Genomic DNA, 23,973 nt, shown 5'->3' with positions numbered 1-23,973 from the left:
GTGAAATGTTATGGAGGAGACTTCCCGGAAAGAAAAAATAAAAGAAAAAAAAAAAGAAAAAAGAAGAAGAAGAAGAAGAAGAAGAAGAAGAAGAAATGTTAAGGAGGAGACATGCCGATGGGTTGTGTGGGGACCTTCCATCATTGGATGAAAGATTCACACTATAACCATTCTCACATACATATTAGGTGTGAATGATTGTCCAAGGCATATTATTTTTTAAGGACAATACTATTCGGACCTAATAAACTGATCTTATTCAATGCATCAAGGGATATAAATCCATTAGCCTCCTATTAGGCCTAAGATGTTGGCTCGTGTAGCCAAGAAATCCATCGTAGTAAGCTCTGCCGACTAACCATCGACAGTGAATTGACCATCACGAACACAAATTTAAGTACAAAGCTGAACCCTCTGTAGATGTGGTTCAGCCACGACACCAAGGGTCAAGTCAAACAGTCAACACTTTGACAAAGTCCACCTCAGCAAGGCAAGTGATAGTCGACCATCGGGTCTCAAAACTTTGGCCTAACATTTGGTCGATGGTCCTTGGGCCTTGGGCCTTAAACCACGAGCCGACCTCTTCACAGTCGGTCGATGGGCCTTGAACCCTTATCCGACCTCTCCACAGACGGTCGACGAGCCTTGTAACCTCGATTCGATCTTTTTATAAATTGTCAATCGATGGGCCTTGAACCTCGAGCCGACCCCCACACAACTGTCAATCGACAGGCCTTGAACCTCGATCCGACCTCTTCACAAACTGTCGATCGATGGGCCCTGAACCTTGATCCGATCTCTTCACAAATTGTCAATCGACGGGCCTTGAACCTCGATCCGACATCTTCACAATTTGTCGATTGACGGGCCTCGAACCTCCATTCGACCTCTTCACAAATTGTCGATCGACGAGCCTTGAACCTCGATCCGATATAGCCACAAACCATCGATTGATGGGCTTTGAACCTCGATTCGAGCAACAAAGAGTTATGGTAGGGCTCTTCAAGCGACATTAGGATGTAGAAGGGATTTTGGAATGGAGGATGGAAAATCAGCGATGTCTTGCCCACTAAGGTAAGGCCCAGTTTGAGGATAAGAGCAAAAGATAGCTGGAATAGTACAATTGCCTTTACAGCCTGCCATTTTTGGATCATTCAACAGGAAAGGTACACTTGGCATTTGATCCAGAAATATAAGAATTAGGGCAACATGACCCAAAAAGGGCATGACCCTGATCCGTTCTCAAGACGGAGGCCTAACAATGTACCACCTGAATGACCTAGGGTTATAAAAAGGAGGCAGTGACGAAAAAGGCGGGTAAGAACTGACGGCAGCTTCTTCCCTACCATTGCTCCAATTCTCTCACTAGACTGGTTTTCTTTCCCTTCTTCCACCTTTTTGCATTCCTCATAATTACTTAATGATATATTCCCAGACCTCTTTTGACTATTCCTGGATTGACGAGAAACAGGTATTTACACCCTCTTAGCACCAACATAAGAATCTGTAACAAATGTCATTTGTCCCACATCAGATCCGAATGGAAAAGTGATTGGGTATAAATGGGTGGGTATGCAGCACTACCCAATAATTTAATATTTTGAGTAAATAGGTAAGTGCCCACCTGTTATAATTAGTATCAGAGCCAAACTCAATCCTTGATCTGGTGTCACGCCAAGTGCCCTGCCCGGAGGGTGTCTGGGTTTGCAATCCTGGTAGGAAGGGTGGCCTGAGCCACAACGAGGGCGTTGCAAGCTTGGGTAGGGGAGAATGTAACAAGGGTCATTTGTCCCACATCGAAAATGGATGAATATGCCGCACTACTCAACAACTTAAGCTTTTGAGTAAATGAGTAGCATTTTTTGGCTTATTGGCGAAGAAGAGGGTATTTTGGACCGAAAATAGTTTGGTTTGCAATATGTTAGTGGGTTGTAGTAAAATTTATCTCCAATGTGATAAACTACTGTACACTTCAGTCTCCAGTGAGAGAGAATAAAAGCCCATCTATCTTTAAATTTTGTGTCCTACTGGATAGAAGAAATTAGGAGTGATAATATTTGACACGACACACTAACACGACACGAACACGATACGAGATAAGCGGGTTAGGATTTGGGCTAATCGTGTTCGTGTCATAATCGTGTCGATACGGATTGACCCACTAACTAAACGTGTCGTGTTCGTGTTTGACCCTATAAACACGATTATGATACGATTAACCCGATTAACTAAACGTGTCAGATAAACGTGTCGTGTTCGTGTCAAAAATGAGCTATTTGGCAAAATATGTAGTATTCGTGTCGAAAATGACTTAAATGTGTCTTTTCGTGTCGTGTTAAGTCTTGACTCATTTATTAAACAGGTTATGCGTGTCGTGTCGTGTTACACGTATAATAATTGTGTCGTGTTCGTGTCAAGGGTCTTAGATACGATTAATAATCGTGTCGTATTCGTGTCAACCCTAATCGTATCAGTGTCGTAATTGTGTCGACACAAACATGACACGTCAATACGAATTGCCACCCCTAGAAGAAATTACTACAAAATAGAAATAGCCGGATGGGACATTTGAATGGACAAATATGAACTTGTGGACCCATTTCAAGCCCATATGATGAGAATGCTCAAGATCCGAGTTTTTATTTTCTGGTGAGATATGACAATATCTCATTAATTAGCATACAGTGTCTACTCAACTTGTGGGCCCATTTCAATCCATATGATGATGAGAACAAGATGTAATATTTTCCTGATATGACAATTATCTCATTAATTAGCGCGCGCGCAAACACACACACACACACATATATATATCTATTCAGAGGCCAGGTGTGTTTAGGGTGATTTGAACCTCTGACTTGTAGTATGTCAGCTTAATTCCAAGCTAGCTTGACTGCAAAAACAATAGTAGTTAAAGATGGTTTAATTTTTTAATTTTGTAGGTTTAAAAAAGAGTTCAATTAATTCTGATCCGGTTCTGGTGTAACGGGACCAAAACCGAGTAATGTCTCTTTTAAAATTAGTAATCTAATAATCCCTCAATTCCACCTAAAGAGCCCTTGACCTGTTTTTTTTTTTTTTTTAACCGCAACAACGAACATTAACATATAATTTTAACACATAGTAACATATACTTACTAGAGAGAGTTAATATGCACCCTAAACCGACCAAACTTGCAGCTAAAAACATCAAAAGTCTTAAGTCAATATTACATGATTTGCTTACATAATATGGTCTACAACCCTTCATAGTTTTCATACTTGTAACCCTAAAGGAGATGATCCAAGGTTTTGGCCTCCATTTGAACACAAACCTCCTTCACTTCAGTGGACTCCCTCTTGTACATATATTTACTTGATGCCCACCAAAAGGCCCCTAGGTTGAGAGTAGATATGGCCAAAAGGAACCCATAGTAGTAATCCAAGTGAGAGTCATTCAAGTTGTTCCCAATCCAACTCTTCCCATCATTCCTTGCTGTAAGTTTATCCACCATTGTCACTAGAAAGCTATTCAAGAAGTTGCCAACACCGATCCCGCTGGTGAAAAACGTCGTCCCAAGGCTTTGCATGTCTTCTGGGGACTGGTCATAGAAGAACTCCAGCAATCCAATGGCATTGAACACATCAGCCACCCCTAGTAGAACATACTGAGGCAATAGCCAAAATATATTCATGGGGACAACTTGTTTAGGTCCTACTATGTGGTGCACTCTTATGACATGCATCCTCCTAACTTCCACAGCATAAGCAATTGCAATGGCTATGATTTGGATCACAAATCCAATGCCAAGCCTCTGAAGCAGTGTGATCCCCCTAGGGTTTCCGGTCCTCTGACGCATGAGTGGCACGAAGTAGCGGTCATACATTGGCACAGAGAGTAGCATGGAGAGGGTTACAAAGCTTCCTAGGGATGCTGCCGGGATTTGGAAGTTGGAACCCATGTGTCTATCCAAGGTGGTGCCTTGTTTGACAAATAAAGTGTTGATTTGAGCCCAAATGGTGCTAGGGATTAAAGTCACCATCCATATTGTAAGCATCCCCAAAACAAGCTTGGCTCCTTCCACTTGAGTCACTGTGCAGGGAGGCCTTGACCTTGAGGCTTCTTTGATTGCAGCCTTGTCCAAGAACCTGTGGAAAGAATTAATGTAATTCGATCATTCACTTTCTACGACTGAAATACCCTCACATTTTTCTACCAAAGGATATACTGAATCCAACTATTCATATTGTAGTGAGCTGGTTTAATGAGCCAAGAAATGCTACCGACGTAGTAGGATTTGATTATTTGTCAACCGTTGGATGGGATGAGTTTCACTTGCATTTCTCTTAATCAATAAGTCTACTGAAGAATTCCCAATTGAAAGTCGTATATATCTATTCATGCAAATGCCAAATATAGTTTGCATGTGTAAGATCCCGTATGTTGCAATCAGAAGGGGGTCCATGTTCCAACCATTTTCAATGGACCATTAAACATACATAAATGTAAAATTTGTGGGTTCCACCTCTAACAAACTAATCAATCAGATGATTCAGATCTCCGTGGGCGAATTCAAGAAGATGGGGACAGATAGAGAACGATATCTTCTATTGAATCAGAATGTTGTTTGCATGTGCTGAGGCGTAACGATTGAGCTAGAAGTGGTCCATTTATAATCCATCTACATGGGGACCAAATATTGGTTAAAAGATTGTTTCTGCTTCTAATTACATTTCTACCATTTCCATCCTCAGTGCAACATATGGACTGTGGATGACACTAGAAGTTCAGAACGTCGGATTCGCTGAGATTACCCACTGCAGTAAAATAAATTCAGGGTGATGGATAAAACGGACCAACTAATTCATATGAACACCCTGACTACTTTAAAAGGTTAGCTACATTTTTTTTCCCCCCTAGTTAAGGCTAGCTACAATTAGAGAGTGTATAACTAAAATATTCACATCATCAAAAAATTAAGTTTTTGAAATTTATATTAATGATGGACTTTAGAATTAAAACCTTTTCTCATTTTTGGTGAAAGTGCCATTGGATGGATTGTAACTCAAGCTACTAGAGACTATGTAACTTGCGTGTTGATAATAAAAGAAGGTAAAGCACTAAAATTAATATTTGTGAGACATAGGATTGAAACCTCCATTGTGGTTAAAGTAGTTACAGAGAGTGCTACTAAAGACTTTATAACTTGAGCATATATATTAATATTAGACAGTGTTGAAGTTATAACTTGAGCATATATATTACTATTAGTAATAACTTTGTAACTTCAGTGTTCAAATCAGCTTATGTGACCAACTTTAGGATTAAACCCTCTTTTATCAGGCTTAAGATTTAAGGCAGAGTGCTATTGGAAAAGTTATATAGAGATTAACTTAAGTAGTTGTATCACTAAACTGGCAAAGTGTTCAAATTAAACCGACAGGAGAATTCTCTCTACCACTACCAGGCCCCAGGCCCTTTGGCCTAGGAAGTATGACCTCCACCTCCACAAAGGGAAGGACAAGGCTTCAAGCCCCTAAGTGAGGCAACCAAGCCTTTTTCCCAACTATTTGGAGTTGGCTACATGAATTCTATGTTTTCATTCCGCTCTATTTAAGCCCATGGCCTCAGTCAATCCACATGCTATCATATCTTTCCTTACTAACTCTACTCACGTTAATTGTGGTCTTTCTCTCCCCTTAGTATTACCCTCAACGTGGACTATGCCGCTTGTCCTAGCTGGCACACTTAAAAGGCCACCTTTGCAAATGTCCAATGGGGCAAATTGGATGCATCTGTTGCTTAGTTATCAATTAACCAATGAAACTAAATGGAAACCAATGGGTGGATTCCTAGACTGATCCTTTATGGTAGTACTATTAATTATTGTTATCGCTCTAATTTCCGAGGGGGACCCTCTTATTAATGGTTGATTTTGTACCTTGATATAATTCAAGCCACAATGTGTGTTGCATGTAGGTAGGTTTGGTCATGAGAGTGTGGTGGGGCACACCATTCCATTGTGATATAATTCAAGCAACTTGGACTGACAATTCATTGAAGAAGATTAAAAGGGAGCACTTTGAGCAGTGCACATGGCAGATAATTAATAAACGAAAGGCTAACGAAAATAATAGAAGGCACTAACTTGGCCATGGCACAGGAGATTTCCTAGTTATGCTCATGAATTGTGAGGTCCCCTACCAGGCCACCTGCTTTGCACCAAGACATTTAAAATCAAGGACAATGGAATCTTTCTTTGGATTGTGTCCTTGAGATTGATGATGCAGATTCTTACTTATGTATGCATATGAATTGGGAGGTTTCCTACCTCACAATTTGCTTTTGCACCAAGGTATTTGAATTAAAGGACATGGGAATCTTTCAATGCTCCTATGACCATAAGGTCCATGACTCCAAATTAATTAGATATACACGTGTGTGTGTGTGTGTGTGTGTGTGTGTGTGTGTTGATTATGTTAGATATAGTACTGGATTTTGCATTAAGTTGATACACAAGCTCACACAAGTGGTTTTGTGAACTGTCAGCTGAATCCAAACTCCTGCTATTTCAATAGTTGGAGCTTAGATCAATTTAATTGGTAACCCTACTTTATTTTGAAAAAACAAATATGAAAAAGAACAAATTAAACAAAAACCTGGATGTAAAAGTAGTAATGGCAGTGAAGCTTACCTAAAAACAGGGGTGTGATGGACCTGGCGTTTTCCGCTGTTAGTGTAATGTTGTGCCTCAAACTCTTGAAGCTCAGATGGGTGGCTAGGGAGCTCGAGCCTTCTATTGGCGAATGCAGCGATAGGAACTCGAAGAAGGTCCCCAGCAGGGCTTTTGGATTTTCTAACTTTGTGCCTGTACATTGGGGTACCAATATAGAAGATGATTAGGGAGAGTAGAATACCAGCTGTAGGTATACCATACCCTAGTCCCCAACCCAAGTTCTCTTGGATGTAGACAAGGCCAAGCGTGGCGACCAATGCTCCTATGAAGGAGCTGAACATCCACCAATTGAAGAAAGAGACCTTTAGCTTTTTCTCATGTGGGTTGAAATCATCAAATTGGTCTGCACCAAAAGTGGAAATGTTGGGCTTTGTCCCACCAGCCCCAACTGCTATGATGTATAGAGATGAATAGAAGAATGCAACTTGTGAAGTAGAGGCCTTGCTACAGATTCCATTTGAACAAGATGGCTTCAAGAATTTAATTGAAACTGCCATTGTCAGCAGCACCATTCCCTGTTGAGATGATTTTAAATGAATTGGTTTCTTAGAAAATCATTGAAAGAAAATTTAGCTAGGGCCGGTCGGTACTACATATTTCAGTCATATTATTGGAATAACAAGGAAAATTGGTGACCCTACACTCACATGAAGAAAAAAATGTAACTATGTCAATCTTTGGAAAGATATGTTATTACCTAAAATTTGTTTTTCTTAGAAAGTTCTCTTGGAAAATATTTTCCCAAGAAAAATTTTGTCCAATAAAAAAATTCACCAGCAGAAATAAACCAACCTTTTATCATCAATAATATCCATGTTTCATCTATCTTGGATTCAATAGTACTGTCTACTTAATTGATGTTTGCATTGATGAGTACAAAACAAGTCATTTTCAATCAAACGAATCTCATTTTCAATCAATTTCAGCATTAAAAGAGAGAACCGTCTGCATATTTAAATTTGAAAAAAATCAAAATTACTCCAACGCCAACACAACTCATAAGCATGTGGATAACCTCGTTACAGATCATTTGCATGCAGTGAAACTGGTCATTCATTGGTCCCACGAAGCAAAATAATAAGATTTATTGGCCTTTTATAGTAGGTGAGCTGAAATATAGGCCAACCAGGTGGTGTAGTTTGTTTGGGAGTAGAGGTTATAATATTACTTAGACCTAACCATATGAAACGTTCACTTTGATGTCACTAGTAAAACATGATTATCATACAGATGAAACAAATAAATTTAAATGGAGATATTGCAACTTACCATCACATAAATGAGAGATGATACTGTGAATGTCCAGAATCGACCCACGTAAGAATCTGCTATAAAGGCACCAAGAATTGGCGTTAACCACACGGATCCTGACCAGTTATTCACATTCCTCACCGATGAAACAGTGTCTTCATGAAGCTGTGTTGTCAAGTAAACCACTAAATTGGAAGCTACTCCATAGAAGGCCATCCTCTCAAACGCCTCATAGCCTGCAAATTTGTAAAACAAAGAAAAGATAAAGCCATTTCATGTTAGTACATTTTGTAAAATACTATTATCAACTTCATAAAAGATTGATGTGAAACATGTTAGGAAACCTTTTTCTATAATGATACTTCTTCCTACAGAACCCTCTCAAAGACTTGCTATATGTGTCTTCTTGATAAATTTATCCATGAGTTTCAATCTCCAAGTATATATATAATTCATTCTTCTTTGAATAGTGTTTACTTTGAAAAGCTCACAAGGCAAAAAACCATGAATTTTTCAAAGCCTGAGGAATTCAAGAAAGGAAAAAATTATATATTAAACTCAATTATGAACTTTAGATTGAAGTCTGAAACTCTTTGTTATTTTGTGATGAGTGAGAACCAAAGAACAAAGTTGATAGCTAGGAAAGATATATGCATACCAACAAGAAAAGCGCAAGCCTTCCATGTGCCGGTTTTGGAGGAGAGGACGGGTTGTCCATGAAGATCGACAGTGCCATCTTGGGTGTAATCTTTGGCCTCCATTATAGAAAATACTGAGAGGTTGATGGTTTAGAGAGAGATGAGGATAAAAGAAGAAGGTAGCTCATTGGAGGAAAGGCTGCAACCTTAAGTATATATAAGTGGGCAATGCAGTCACTGGCTTACCGGAACAGCCGGTACAAGTTGTAATTAGAGTCCACATCCAAAATTTAGAAACCTTTAATTGGTATAAACACGCAGTAAAGCAACACCACTTAACCTTGCCGCATAAAATTCATGAGTAGTGGCAGGTTAAGTCAAGCTTAAAGTCATGACTTCCCTAATGTGCCTATGGAAGGATTAGTGATTTTCACACCTAAATACACACTTCCCACACCTAATGTACACTTTTCCATAAAAACTCGGATTGACAAACATAGGGTCACAGCTTCGAGTGTGAAAGTAGTCACTTGTGTAAAATAATACTCCGTATTAAAAAAATAAATAAATAAATAAATAGTTTAGGTAAGTTTTCGGTCTTCCCCTGCCAGCAGTACCCTGGTACATAGGCATGACATAGATTGAATGATATAATTCACCATGTCACATGGCAAAGGGAATCCCTATTGCTTTAACAACAACTACTAAATAAATAGAGAAAAAACAAGTATCCAAATGATTTACTAGTGCGTGAAATGAGCAAGAAAGCTTATTAGCAAGCAAGCACTATATTGAGTTTCAGTCTGGCACCATATCAAGCACCTTATTAGCACTTTAAAAAGGCAAATCACAAGTAATAGCGAGTACCCAATTCTTCTACGACCAATATATAAATATATATATATATATATATATATATATATACCATTTTGTAAATATAACAGAGGGAACCATCAATGGTGTAATGTATCTAGATGAGCAAGCAACCACAGTGTTGAGTTTCAGTCTGGCACCATATCAAGCACCTTATTAGCACTTTAGAAACAGTGAGTACCCAATATGATCAATGTTGTGTTAGTATTAGAACAAAAGTTTGCTATAAATAATCTCACATTCAAGAAAAATAGCATATAACTAAATAGAACATGAAACAGAAAATTCACTTCTTTTTTTAATCTTTTCTATTAATTTTCCGAGCAACCAATCAGGTGGTAACTGGTAAGGGAACAATAGTCAAGGGAGCAGAAAAAATTAGTGAAGAAAAATTACTGACCATACATACAGCCATATATATACAGGGTAGAAGAGAAACTTTGTGTTGTGTTTAGAATTAGTCCATGAGCTCATGATGTACCTAACATTGCACTGACTCTCCTCCATAGAGAGCAGAGTGTTAAGCTTATCCAAGAAATTTAAAAAGAAATATGGCCTTATTAATAATGTGAAAGGCATTTTTTTCACAATTGTGAAAAATGTGGGCAATAATTGTTTGCCAAAAGTAGGGTCTGTGTGGGAATGCAGGAATGGACATTGGACAGCAATGTTTATGCAGGTAAAGGTTATTATGCTCGTCATGATATCTAGGTCGTATCGGAATGGTGACCGGATCTTAAACCAATCCAATCCCTATGAAAATTGAATCCCATCCAATTCCTGAGAAGCTTTAATCTAAGTCCATCTGATTGGTTCTACAATTTGGGCTTTTTCTCTACCATCCAATAAATATTTTTTTCTCTTAACCACTGCGGAAGAGATGAGTTGTCATGCATTAACCAAGACAATGGTCAAAAGTTAAATTACATGATTCTTCTCTTCTCTATGCTACTCTGTTCTCGTTGTGTGGCTTAAATTTTGCTATTTTGGCTCTCACTTTTATTTGACTTAAGTCATACCTCATTATAATTTATAATTAATTTAATATAAATATAAAATTGAATAAAAAACTTATTATATTTGTATATATTAAATGGGGTGGGGGCTTAGAAATAGGGTTATAAAATATAAGGTAAAGTGCAAAAAAACCTCCTAAATTATATTTGAATTTACAAATAACCCCCTTCAACTATATTTTGTGCATAAAACTTCCTAAATTATCTTATTTTGTTACAACATACTTCAAAGACTATACTATATTTCATTAAATGACTATAATGTCTCTTCTTATTGAATTACATTCAATATATTTTTCTTATCTAAATAAATTATGAAAAAAAAAATCATATAATTTGATGAGATATTTTCCATTAAATTGACCTTTAATTTTTTAATTATTTATTTAAATAAAAAATTTAGTAGAAATATTTTTTAAAAAATTAATTAAAATTTTAATTTTTAATGAATATATTACATGAAAATAAGGTATTTTTTTCAAAAGTATTTTATTAATTTTTCATCAATATATTGTATGAAAAAGATGATATTTTTTTATCATAAAAATGTTTAAATTGGTTGTGATATGTTTTATTATAAATAATAAAGTTTTAATAATAAGTTAATCAATTTAGAAAATGGTAGATACAAATCTATTTATTTATTTATTTTCATTTTTATGTTAAATTGATACTAAAAATAAAATTAAGGTAAATAGAATAATTAATATTTATATAAGGGAAAACTAATAAAAATAATCTAATAAGAAGTGAAATTTTTAATGAAAAAGGGTAAAATAGTCTTTTGTGATGGATTTGTCCTTAATTGCAACGAATCAATAGTTCAGGGGGGCGGTTTTTAGTTCAGGGGGATTATTTGCAAAAGGATAATAATTTAGGAGGATTTTTTGCAGTTAACCCTAAAACATATTATATATATAATATTTGTATATATTATTAACATATTAGATCACATCGGAGATATTGATAACATTATTCATAAATCGATTTAATCCTTAGGGATTTCTTTTTTATGAATTTGCCACTAATCCAATGGGATAAAAAATCATTTCAATCTATACAGATTGGATCAGATTCACAAGTCAAATAAACATCCTTAATAGTCAGACAACTGCAAAGAAAGGAGAACTTGTACACCTCCTCTATATTTTCAAATTTTGGTTCTGATCATCTAATAAGATATTTTGGACTTGCTTAGTTTTTAACTCTAAAAACAAACTTTTTTATAACTGAGTTTTCATAAAACAATTTCCAGAAAACTGAACTAAACAGAATTTTTTTGTACAATTTTATATTTTCAATTGTTCTCAAAGTTACAAGTCAAGTAAGACCTTTTCACCTAGCAACTTCTTCCCACACGATCACAACTAGTATTTACCCTACTCCTCACACAAAGGATTGCACAATGTAAGGGATGCATCCAATCGTTTATTATACAAGGAAGTGGAGGTATTGTAAAACTTTGATAAGCTAATTAATGGGAGGGGCAATAGAGTAATCCCACGTCAAGCTGATGGGCTGAACTGAACTCTAGGGACCCAAATCTTTACTGTTTGGTGGGTCAATTGGGTTGGCACAAATGAGGCACATTTGAGCCTTTGCATGTGACCAACGTGGGCGAGGGTGTTCGAGTTTGACCGTTGTCCCAAAAAGTTGATATAGGACCAATTAGAGCAAGGGGTATTGATTCTCCCCATTTGTGAAAGGTTTCCAGAACGTCTCTACTGTCCTTCATAGTAATTTGACTAAAAGGCATGCTTCCGCTCACGTGCACAAACAAAACTTAAACATGCACTTGACACGTGTACCCTCTATTTGCAACTTTCTCTAAGTGTTGAATTTTTATCAACTACCAATATTCCTCCTTTTTTTTTTCTTTTTTATTTTTTATTTTTTAACTTTGTAGGGTACTCTTTAAATATGGGAATCTCAACGACCGTGCCATGTCTGAATCGGATAAAGTGTGAACACTCTGAACATGACATGTATTCGGTATTTAATAGTCGTGTTTATAATTTTATTTATTTGAAAAAAATTATTATTTTTTATAATTATTATAAATATATAAATAAAAATTAATATTTATATTAGTCGAGTTAGTGTATCCGACCAATGTCGGTGTCCGTATTTATTAGCTTCCAACATCGTGAGACGCATTTAATGTGAAATTTTAATTGTTTTCAAGCACTAATGTAATAGAAAGAAAATAATGTAAGAGATTATAAGAGTCTGTATTATTATTAAATAATAGTAATAATTAACTTGTCTAATACATCTATATCAATATCACCAGGTTTTGAAAGAGTTCGTGCACTATAAAACAACCCAAAGTATCTTGAATTATTAGCCACACAATGGACCAAAGGTCCCTATTGGGCAAATTAGTTGTGGAAGGCTAGGGCTAGCTAAGATATGGTCGAATCAGCATCCATTTAACGGTAGATGCTCATCTTTTTTCAATTTCACAAGAAGAAAGAATTCAATTAGGTCAACCAAATGCCAATGTCACCATAATACACCCCCACTGTGAAACTGTGTCGATTGGGAAATTTTGTCCTAACTCATGATAGAAACCATTCGAAGCTCATTATTTTCAACTAACGCCCAAAACTATTTGTCACTAATCGCTATTGGCCATGCTCTAAGATCTTTGCTTGCCTGTCCAACATGACACAAGATTGAAAATATACTTCAATCCATACATACGTTTGCAGTGACTTGCAGTGACGGAATCAAAAAAATTTACTCAAGGGGAGGGGGCAAAAATATATAGTGGGATATTTTCAAAAATAGAGTGGGGGCATTTTTTTAATTTTAACAAAAAAAAAAAAAAAAAGTTCATAGTGTAAATAAAAAAAGTTTAGTGGGGCCATTTTTTAAAATTAAAAATATATATATAGTTTGTAGTATAAATAAAAAAAAGTTCAAAACAATCGATTTTTTTTAATTTCTTTTTTCCTAGTTGGTACTTATACAAACTTGTCTCTTCAAGACTTGAACCCTGACCTCTTTTTGAGAAGTAAGAAGCTTATACCACTTGGCCATTAGTCCATTATCGATTGTTTATAATGTTCATAGTAAAAAATATCCTTGGTGAGTGACAGATGTCAGAGAGAATACGAGATAGACGATTACAGTGAATGTGCATGGGACAGTAGGGAGGGACAAAAAGAGAGAGTGAAAGACTGCTACTTTACTTTCTTTAAGATTTAAAAATATCAATAGGAGCAAAAATATATAGTGGGATATTTTCAAAAATAGAGGGGGGGGGCATTTTTTTAATTTTAATAAAAAATAAAGTTCATAGTGTAAATAAAAAAAGTTTAGTGGGGCCATTTTTAAAATTTAAAAATATATATAGTTTGTAGTATAAATAAAAAAAGTTTGGTGGGGGCGGACACCCCCCGCTTGGCCCACCTCATATGATATATACAAATGAGGTCGCAAGTTTGAGGATAATGTGTGTGAATAGTTTATTTTATTAATAATATCAAATAGAATGTGGAAATCTAAACCTACCTCAAAACTTCAAATTTTTCTTAAAGAAAAGAGGAAGTTTAAATTAAAAACAGATGAACTAGAAAATCGCTCTAAATTTTGATGCGAAGGGGACTTTTTGATTCTCAACAATCCTATATCCATGTGAATGGATCCCGATCTTCTCCTTTGTCGGAATTCATACCTATAAACATGGATCCGAATCTTCTCCTGTGTCAGAATTCATACCTATAAGCTTCTGTTTTGATGAACAGGACACTCAAAGATACCGCTCCGCACATGAGAGAATCATCTTTCCCTTGTGAATATATCTCATAAATGAATTCTGAATGCTGAACTGTGTTGCATGCCATGGAGGGCAATGGTGTCAGCAACAGCAACCCAACTTACCACACAATAGACTAGGCCCGGAACCTAGGTATAATTTCTGCCTTCTAAATTGTGCAAATGTAGAGAGAGATTGAAAGCTACTAGTTATTACGAAGGCCTCCACTTGCCCTTGGAAGTTCTCTAAATACTCATTAAAGATGGATAGTCCCCAAAGAAATAACAACCAACAAATTGATTGCTAAGCTATCAGGTACATTAAAAGCTATTAATTCCATTATGGAAAGGCCCCATGGAATATTCCTTTCTCTAGATACACGTTTCTGCGTCAGAAATTTTTTTCCCCATAATTGTCCGGTGCATGGAGGCTGTACGTGTTAGAAGGTCGGCACCACTATCGTCCAGACAACGGGAGGGGACTTTCGCCATATGAACAGAGAATTCAACATGTCCACTTGCAACTTGCAAGTCTTCAAAAGCCATCTTAATAGTTTTGGTGATGATATTTTCCAATGAGAAAATCACACTATGGGTTTAACTTATCTTCATATTTTCATTATCTGTCAATTTTACAGCAATGCTGGTTGACTAAATGTGTATGGGAAAGGGAATTAATCATGATTTTCAATATGGGAATTATGATTATTTTGTACCCAAAAGAAGAGGAAAAAGAGGCTAATAGTTTCATTTGAATTAGAGATGGTAAAACTTTTCAATTAACACATGGCTCTGTATATTTTAGTGGTGGTTCATTGCTCTTGCTTTTGTCCCCATTTGTATAATAGTTGAAGAATTATCTGTAATAGTTGCAGAAGCCGAGTGTGATATAATAGTTGCCCAAGTTGGTTGGCCATTGCAAATGGGGGACCAGAGCAAGAAGAAAATAGGGTGGAACTTTTTGTTTTCTTATCTTTTTGTTTTTAAGAATGCATGTGTGTGTCATCGGTGAAGAAAAAGCATCTTTTTGTAGCATTGGATAGTTTGCAGAAGAAAATTTGACGTTTGACTAATGGAGATGGTTTACGTGGGTAGAGACGTAACTTGGCTTAAAAATCTAACGAAAATGATCCAAACCCTATATAAACCTAAACATGGAGCTGTCACGCCAACGTCTGGAGACAATGCCATCCCCACCACACCATGAAAGGGCACAGACGTTTGCTGTAGTCAAACCAACGGCACAGTTGATGTAGCCTAAGAGCTGCATGCTCGATAATGGAGTCTACAACTTGCATGCCTAGACGAAAATGGAGTTAATGAAGGAGTCAACCGAGAGTACGTGGCTGCAGTAGCACGACAAGTGCACCAATGGCTTCGCATATATGATTCAAATTTCAAGTTGCCAGCTTTGAGGCCACAATATGGTGGTTGTTCCAAGCTTGATACTATACCGTTTTGGTTTGTCTCCTTCTATTGGTGACAAAAAGTTGTGGTTCAAAATGGGGCCGTGTTCATTCAGAAAAGACCATTCATTCATATGCTATTTCACAAAGCATTCCCACTATGATTGTGATCCAGAAAAGTTGCCACCTAGGTTGGTTCAGCATTGAATTAACACATACTAAATGCTCTCTAATAGTATTCACTGAACCTCTAAACATACTTTCACAATCATGTTTTGAGATGTTTTCAATTGAAAAGTGTCTTCTTCATTCAGGCCAAGTACCTTTCAAGGAACCGACTCGGAGAGATTTATAGTTTTCTTGCAGGAAGCGACTGAAAGAGAGATTTATAGGTTTTTTTTTTTTTTTTTTTTCAATAAAAAAGTTATTAATTATTAGAAATTGGAAAATTGCATCATTATATATAATATATAAGGTTGAGTTCCAAAGAGTGTCGCCGTCTTATTTCAAAATTCTGGGAGGAAAGCAAGTTTTTATGGCATTAACTTAGACTACTGAGCAAACAGAGTCATCCGCTCCATTAAGTCCCAAGCAATAAGCAGAATCTGCCACAACTGAATGAAAAATTAAGACAATATATAATACGGTTGTCATTTAGTTAAACAGCAGGAGCAAAAGCAAGTTATCAGTAGCAAGCAAATTGAGTAAAAGGGTACAGTAGACTCGGCACATTCAATAATGAATTAATGCGTGAAACTAAATTAGAATATCAGATTATCCATTTGACATTGACATCAATCCAGAGTCTGAAAATGCAGTCAATACCATGATCTCCACAACAGATCATTTCTATTCTTTGTTATTTCAAGAAGACAATCCAACATGGATATTATTGCACCAAAGTGGAACATACTTGGGAAAGGATTACCAAGGACTCAAATTGGCACATATGTGGTGGAAATACTAGTAACACAAGATTTCGTGAAGTATTTCATTCTAAGTATACAGTTAAGTGTCCTCTATATCCTACATGCAACACTACTTGTCCAACTCGTCACATGATACCTCTTCCTCCGGCAGCTCAAATTCATCAATCTCTTTAAAGTAAGCTCTCTGCTGCTCAATAAAATCTTGTGGAGCGGCATGTTCTGAAATATCTTGCTCTGGCAATAAGCAATACCTCTTCTGCAAAAACCGATTTAAAAAACTAACTAAACCACCAACGATGGAATATAAAAGCAATGCATTCTGGATCACAGAGAATGCATATAAGGGTTGAACAAGTATATGGCATATACCATGGGCAAACAACGCTGTAACATTGTCTATACAATAAGAAAGCACCATCTTAATCATTAAATATAATTCTCAATCAGACAATAAATCACAGACGCTTGTGGAAAACCGCCTTTTATTTGACAAACATAGCACCCTGCCTCTTGCACACAGCTAATCTGTTTCATGCAATAATATATAACTTTCACTCGTTGCAGTTCAGATATGAGCAGGGAATCACATGGGTCAAGAAATAGTAATATACAAACTGCACAAGATACCTCCACAACAGAATTTGAAGAGAGTGCAAGTATAGTAGGCAATCATAATTAAGAGTTCCAAAGTCCAAGAGAAAAGTAAATTTTGAATGCATGTCCAAAATAACAATGCAGGACCAGATAACTGCTTAACAAACCTTTTTATGCTTTGGACGAGGAACTGTGAATGATTTGTATAGACCAATATCATCAGATTTGTTTAATTCCTCCCTATGGGAAGACCAGGGAAACACAAGACATTATCAGTAAAAGTGGTAAACATGTTAAAAGAACAACGCATTACAATAATAGTCACTTTTAGACCTGAACTACTAATTATATGTAAGAAACCTGTCAATATATCAATAATGTGTACAGAAGACACGAGTACAATGATAGTATATAAAACCATAAATCCTGAATAAACAAAAAAAACTTATTGTTCAAGTATTACATGCTGTACTACTGATAAATTTAGAGACCTTCCGCATCATTTCCAGCAATTAAAAATCAAATTATTCACAAAATAATATTATTAGGTATGAACATTTTATATATACAATTCAGATAAATAAAATTCTCACAAGGTTTCAAGCTTTTAACTGGCTACTCATTAGCCAAACATGCTAACAGAGTTCAAAAAAGACTTCATCTGCCACAATTCCATTAGTCAAAGCTGACCATCTATTTTCTGTGAAAATTCAACATCCCATTAGACACTGATTACATATTTATGAATATATATAGTCATAGGACACTTTTCCGAAAACCCTCATCATACATATCAATAGCATGCCCCAATAACAGAAGGATAGCACCATCACAAATGAGAGAGAGAGCTCAACTGCAGGGTAACAAAAGCACAATGGATCAATGTATCCTACAGTAAAATCAAGTTATTATATGTCACTTCAATGTGTTCCATTTAGGTGAAATCAGTTCAATTCAGACATAGATCAGTTCAAATATTATATGGTAAAGATAAAGTTATTATGTGTAACTTCAATGTGTTCCATTTAGGTGAACATAAAAGAAATGTGAGAAAATCAGTTTAATTCAGACATAGATTTCTGCCACTTCTTTCTTCTTCTCCTTTTTCTTTTATTTGATCCAACTTTCATCACAATTTAAGATTTGAATTTTAACACTTAAGCGTATCATTGTAACAAGTTGGATATACATAAATATCACACTATTAATTGTACAGAAACAGGAACAAGCAGAAACACATATCTACTGAAACAAATCTACCAAGGGCCAATACTAATATGTACCAAATGAAAAATGTGCATGTGTGTGTGAATGAGAGAGAGAGTGTTACCTAATGTTCCTGGTTGTCTGCAAAGGAGGGCAACTAAAGCGTGCATCGATTGATTTCCCTTCATTCCCCATGTTTTCTATATTAAGGCAGACAAAGGACATAGCAACTGCCTTCCCTTTATCTTTTGATTTCTCCAGAGGAGAGCAACTAGAATGCATAGCAATTGCCTTTCCTATATCCTCTGTCTTCTCCAGAGGTGGACAAGCACAAGTAACAGCAACTTCTTTCTTTTTATCATTTGTTCTCTCCAAAGTAGTGCAACCAAAAGGCACAGCAACCGCCTTTCCTTTATCCTTCGATCTTTCAAGATGGCAATTAGAAGAGACTGCAATCGCCTTTCCTTTATTCTTCGTTTTCTTTGCTGTCTCTCTTTCACTGCAAACTACAAGAGACTCAAACATCTCACTGTTCTTATAACCTTCCAAAACGAAAAATAACATATATACATGTGTGTGTGTGGGTGGGTGTGTTAGTCCCAAAAACAGTGTACAATAGGACTCAAAAAAGAATCATACATCACAAATCAATTGAAAATCACATAACCTTTAATCTCACAAATTTAACAATTCAAATTCATATACTACAATTTAACATAGCTTCTTCATTAATTCCGAATTGAACCATGAACAACAAATAGATAAAGATGACAACCAACTAGAAACAATAGAACAGTATGAACAAATCCGAGGGGATGAAAAATCATACAATTCAAAACTAATTACGGAAAAAAGCAGTAACTCTTGATAACAAGTGACATTTTCAAAGACAATTACCAAAATGATAGCCATTGATGTTCAATAAACAGAACAAAACCACAAACCCTAGTGTTTCCAAATTCAAAATCAAGTCAATGGATCTATTTCTTAAATTGTCCGAAACAGTTGAAGCAAACCACAAAAACACACACACACATATATATTTAGAGAGAGAAAGTTTACCAGGGACTGAAGAGTGGGGTTTTCGGATGGTTCTAGGGTTGGCTGTATTGTTTCTGTCGTTGTTGGATGATCCGCCGCTCGTGAAGGATTTGGAGGAACTGTTGTCAGGTCCATTGGTTGATGGATTGTAGGGTTTCGGATTTGGTTTATTTTTCGGTTTTGACTTCGTAATTGGATTTGATTTTGGGGGTTTGACAAAGAGGGAAGACGAGTGGTCGCGAAAGGTGGTGGGATTGAGATTGGTTCGATCTGATAAGGGTTTTCTCTTCACTGCTCTGCTTCTCTCAGCTTCCATTGCTTTCCATTTCAGAGGACTCCGAATCCAAGAGAGAGATAGAAAGTACAGAAATTGTAGAGATAGAGGGCGGGAATGTGGAAGAAGCTAGGTCCTGGTTTGGCGGGAAATCGGTGAATTTGGAATCCGAGAACAGACGGAGGATCTGGACTAGACTGTGGATTATTCACGAGGCCCAAAGCCCAACCCAAACCTGGCCCATGAAGAATCAACCTACTCTTTACTCACATTGGCTTGACAGAGTACAACACGACACAAACACAATATTGAATGAAATCACGAATTTAAAGGTTAGAGGTAGATCCTTACTATTTTGTTTCTAAAAATTTATATTATTTTTTAATTAATTTATGTATTGAATTTCATTCTTCTAAAATGATAATTACAAAACCACCCCTACCATGTTTTAAAAGTGTTCATGCCTAAGCCACGTGTCCTAGTTGTAGTTGTGTTTAAGAAAGAAAAATAAAATAAATTTTAGAACACTTCTCGTCATGTACAACACGTTACATGTGTCTGCATGTCTGATATTTTTACAACACCTATAATTGAAGTATTAGTGCTTTCTAACCCACTCATCGTTTTGAAATCTCAAATGATTTACAAACTTAGAAGCACAAATTTACGATCAATGAAACTTGAAGCAATTAATAATTATGTTATAAATACTTTTTCGTTTTAATGTATAAAGATTAAATTTTTGAAAGAAAATGAAAATTTTTAATTAAACTTATTCAAATTTCCTTTAAAATCATAATTAGTGTTTTAATGTGTAAAGATTCAATCCCAAATTTTCAGATGAAATTAACTATTATATATTACTTTATCATTATTTCCCAAAAGTTAAGATGAAATTAACTATTATATATCACTTTATCATTGTTTCCCAAAAGTTAGTATTAAAAACATATTTAAAGGGTATCTTGTCACTTAAAAAAAAAAAAAAGGGGGGTAGTAAACCACTAATCTAAGGCATAGAAAAGAGTGTCCTAAATCCTAATTAGCATAAATAATGTGTTACGATCACTGTTATTTAAAGGATTCCACATGTTGTACATGCATGTGATATAATAATTAGAGACACTCTAAATGTCTCTGTAACTGTCAAAGATCAAAACCAACAGCTAGCACAAATAACGTGGACTACCTTTCAATTGGTGCACTAAACTGGGCAAGTGAAGCCAGTGGTTTCATCACTTATATTTTGGTGGGTTCAGCAAAAAGTGAAACAAACCAATGGGCTATCCAAGCATCTATAGTACTAAATTGGAACTCTATATATACCAATACCTGATCTTGCTTTCCACTTCAACCACCACTTCATTCAATCCTTACAATCAAGTCTAGTTTTTCTGGCTACATATATATATATATATATATATATATATATATATTTGAGAGAAGAAGGAAAACGGAAATATGGAGGCATTGCAATCTTGGGTTTCAGAACACAAGCTCACAAGCATTGGTCAGTCTTCACATTCTCTTTTTGTGTGTGTGTGTGTGTGTGTGTGTGTGTTAATTATATGATGGGTATTTGCAGGAACACTTTGGGCATCGGCAATTGGAGCATCACTGGCCTATTCGCGCGCAAAATCTCCCCTTAAGCCAAGTCTTAGACTCATACATGCTAGGTTAGACTTCATATCTATACTTGTGTAACTGTGTGTGAATTTACATACATACATACATACATATATATATATATATATATATATATAAGTCTATGACATTATGAATGTGTGAAACTTTTTTTTGTTGAAAGGATGCATGCACAAGCCTTGACACTGGCAGTGTTGTCTGGCGCCGCAGTGTATAACTACTATGAGAAGCAAGGAGAGAATGCTGCGAGTCCAAACACCACAACCATGGCTAAACAATGAGAGCTCTGTCTCTACATATATGTACCTTGATATTTAATGGTTGTATTACCAACCTAATTTTTATTAGGAGTTAATTAAGTGTTTTTTTTTTTTCCCTCTCTCTCTGGGGTGTATGTACCAAATATCCACTTGAGAGTTGAGACTCTCTGTTACATGTGGTTTTAGTCACTAATCACTACCGATGTTGTATTAAATGGTACAAATTTCAATGGAACTTCCTTCTGGATCAAAAAAATCATTTTATCATCCTTTTATGACAATTGCCTTTATTCACGAAAACATTAATAATATAATTTGGAGGTCAAATAAGAAAATACACTAACAAATAAACAGTGGATTTGATAATATAATCATGTATATTCAATGAGATTCTTAATATTACACCCCTAACTTTTTGTTTTGAAAGTCTTTTTTTAAAGAATTGTAGAATATGCCAAATTGTACCACAATTTTTCAATGTATGTAGAAGAAGTATTATCTAAAAGATTTTGAATTTGTGTAAAAAAATATACTGGGACAAGATTTGGCATGAACCACTGCTATAAATAGCCATTGGTGATTTCATTTGGAATCAATTCAAGGGTATCAACTCGAATGTCTATGAAGTGTATTGCGAAAGTAGCCCATCAAAATAATGTTTTTCTTTTTGAATATTTTCTACATTTTTTTCTTTTTCGGTTCATATATTATTAATAACGAAAAATTACATCACTTAGATATTATATGACGTCTATTTGAAACAGTTATAGTTCAAAATGAGCAGAACAGAACATATATCTCTTTCTTTACTTTTGCTCTTAATTCCGTTAAGAGCTTAGCTCTTTCTTTGTTAATTCCGTCAATAAATGGATGATTAATTTAGGTGATTGTGATTTTGATAATAAATTTTTGATTTATGATTAATTTAGGTGATTGTAATTTTGATAATAAATTTTTTATTTTTAAAAGTATTTCAACGAATTTTTTTTGTTATCAATTCAAAAATCACACATATTCAAACTTTGTTTTTACTGGCATTTATTTTTTCTTAATTCATATTAAACTTAATTTAATAAAACTGAAATTAAAAATAAGATAAGAATAAAATAGAGACTTAAATAGCACTAAAATAAAATTAGAAAATGGTAATGCTACTAAGTGCCTTTCTCAACAATCTCCTTATTAATCACCCAATTTTGAACAATCTCAAAAGTTGTAAATATTAATATAAAATCAGGAACTCATGAGATTGATCCGACTGTAAGTTTTTTCATTAAAATATACTCTCTCCTTGTAGCGGATATATTGAATATGATTTTAATATAAAAAATGAATTTTGATATAATAATTGGGTTTTACGCGTGTATTCTGCCAGCAAACTAAGAAAAAGAGAGAAACAAAGGAATTCATGTTATAAGATTGATCTGGACATGTTTAGAGGTATCTTTTTTGATAAATTCATTTAAAAAGTATATGCCTAAATAGTGTACATGTGTGTGTGTGTATATATAGATATATATATGTATTTGTATAACTACAACAAATTTGTGCCTAAATGCATGTAAAAGCAATTTTTTTTTTTTTTTTTTTTTTTCTTTCTCAAATTGTATGTTGGTGGCCAAAAGTGGTTCTTCTATATTTTTTAAAAACACAAGCCACCCTTATAGTTTTAAAATTGTGCAAATAAGGACTTCTTGTAAGCCCTTAGTGAATCAGGCGATTGTTGAAAGGCAATGATAACTCCTTCCTTCAAGTTCTTCAACGCCTCAATTAAGACGACTTTTGACAAAATAAATTAAAATATGTGTTGGAATTAGATGAAGGGAGTAACGCTAACTACACAAGTGGTCATCAGTCCCAAATAAACTTATAAAATAACAATGGATGGAACACTTAAGTACTAGCATCCATCTTATTTCATAAGTGAAATTCTTACACAAGTGATACAAGTACAATAATTGGATTATAACATAACTACTCCTAAAAAAAGAAGTACAATGTAAATGAAAGACTAAGTATTAAATGACTAACTAAATTGCAAAGAATGAAATCTTGTTGTGGTCGGGGACCTTTTGCACAGAGCCATCCAGCGTTAATTATAGAAGAGTCCATCAATGGTTGAAAACAGTTGCACCCCTTTTGAATTTAAACTCTTTGTTTGAATTCAAACTTGTCTAAAACTTATCCAAAGTTTTGTCTCTACGTGGAAAAACTCAACTGCAACTCCTCTTTTGAAGAATATATAATAAATAAATTATATCTCTCCAATTAGCTTATACCATGTGTTCTAAAGATAAATCTTGCATATACCAATAAATTATTGTTCACATGATCAATCATTATTTACTAAATTACCACCATAA

General features: G+C 35.2%; 2 protein-coding genes across 2 annotated transcripts; both read right to left on the bottom strand.

The window, feature by feature from the left end:
* Window positions 1-3,153: 3,153 nt before the first annotated feature.
* LOC132312460 (protein NRT1/ PTR FAMILY 5.1) lies at window positions 3,154-8,805 on the bottom strand. The gene is made up of 4 exons (XM_059810837.1): window positions 8,626-8,805; window positions 7,986-8,203; window positions 6,675-7,231; window positions 3,154-4,128 (listed from the first exon to the last, which is right to left on the bottom strand). Exons 1-4 carry the CDS (start codon window positions 8,726-8,728, stop codon window positions 3,270-3,272), a joined length of 1,737 nt encoding a protein of 578 aa, XP_059666820.1. The 5' UTR covers window positions 8,729-8,805; the 3' UTR covers window positions 3,154-3,269.
* A 7,610-nt stretch (window positions 8,806-16,415) lies between these two features.
* On the bottom strand, window positions 16,416-19,781 carry LOC132314981 (uncharacterized). Its single transcript, XM_059813741.1, has 4 exons — window positions 19,454-19,781; window positions 18,516-18,897; window positions 17,353-17,425; window positions 16,416-16,847 (listed from the first exon to the last, which is right to left on the bottom strand). The coding sequence occupies exons 1-4, from the start codon at window positions 19,746-19,748 to the stop codon at window positions 16,701-16,703; spliced, it is 897 nt and encodes a 298-aa protein (XP_059669724.1). The 5' UTR covers window positions 19,749-19,781; the 3' UTR covers window positions 16,416-16,700.
* Between the last annotated feature and the right edge of the window lie 4,192 nt (window positions 19,782-23,973).

This window comes from Cornus florida, unplaced genomic scaffold (assembly GCF_030987335.1).
Source record: "Cornus florida cultivar Cherokee Brave unplaced genomic scaffold, ASM3098733v1 CherokeeBrave_3.0.0_Hap2_Chr06, whole genome shotgun sequence".
NCBI lineage: Eukaryota > Viridiplantae > Streptophyta > Magnoliopsida > Cornales > Cornaceae > Cornus > Cornus florida.
The sequence above is the reverse complement of the archived record's forward strand: the minus strand, read 5'-3'. Positions and strand labels throughout refer to the sequence as shown.

What these genes read in the sequence shown, in the direction of transcription:
- LOC132312460 (XM_059810837.1), bottom strand. Translation starts at nt 8,728, where the DNA reads ATGGAGGCCAAAGATTACACCCAAGATGGCACTGTCGATCTTCATGGA. An exon ending in CATCTCTCATTTATGTGATG is followed by an intron (nt 7,232 to 7,985) that starts GTAAGTTGCAAT and finishes TCATCTCAACAG; the next exon opens with GGAATGGTGCTGCTGACAAT. An exon ending in CATCACACCCCTGTTTTTAG is followed by an intron (nt 4,129 to 6,674) that starts GTAAGCTTCACT and finishes TTCTTTCCACAG; the next exon opens with GTTCTTGGACAAGGCTGCAA.
- LOC132314981 (XM_059813741.1), bottom strand. Translation starts at nt 19,748, where the DNA reads ATGGAAGCTGAGAGAAGCAGAGCAGTGAAGAGAAAACCCTTATCAGAT. An exon ending in ACCCCACTCTTCAGTCCCTG is followed by an intron (nt 18,898 to 19,453) that starts GTAAACTTTCTC and finishes AGTCTCTTGTAG; the next exon opens with TTTGCAGTGAAAGAGAGACA. An exon ending in CTCGTCCAAAGCATAAAAAG is followed by an intron (nt 16,848 to 17,352) that starts GTTTGTTAAGCA and finishes CGGTTTTTGCAG; the next exon opens with AAGAGGTATTGCTTATTGCC.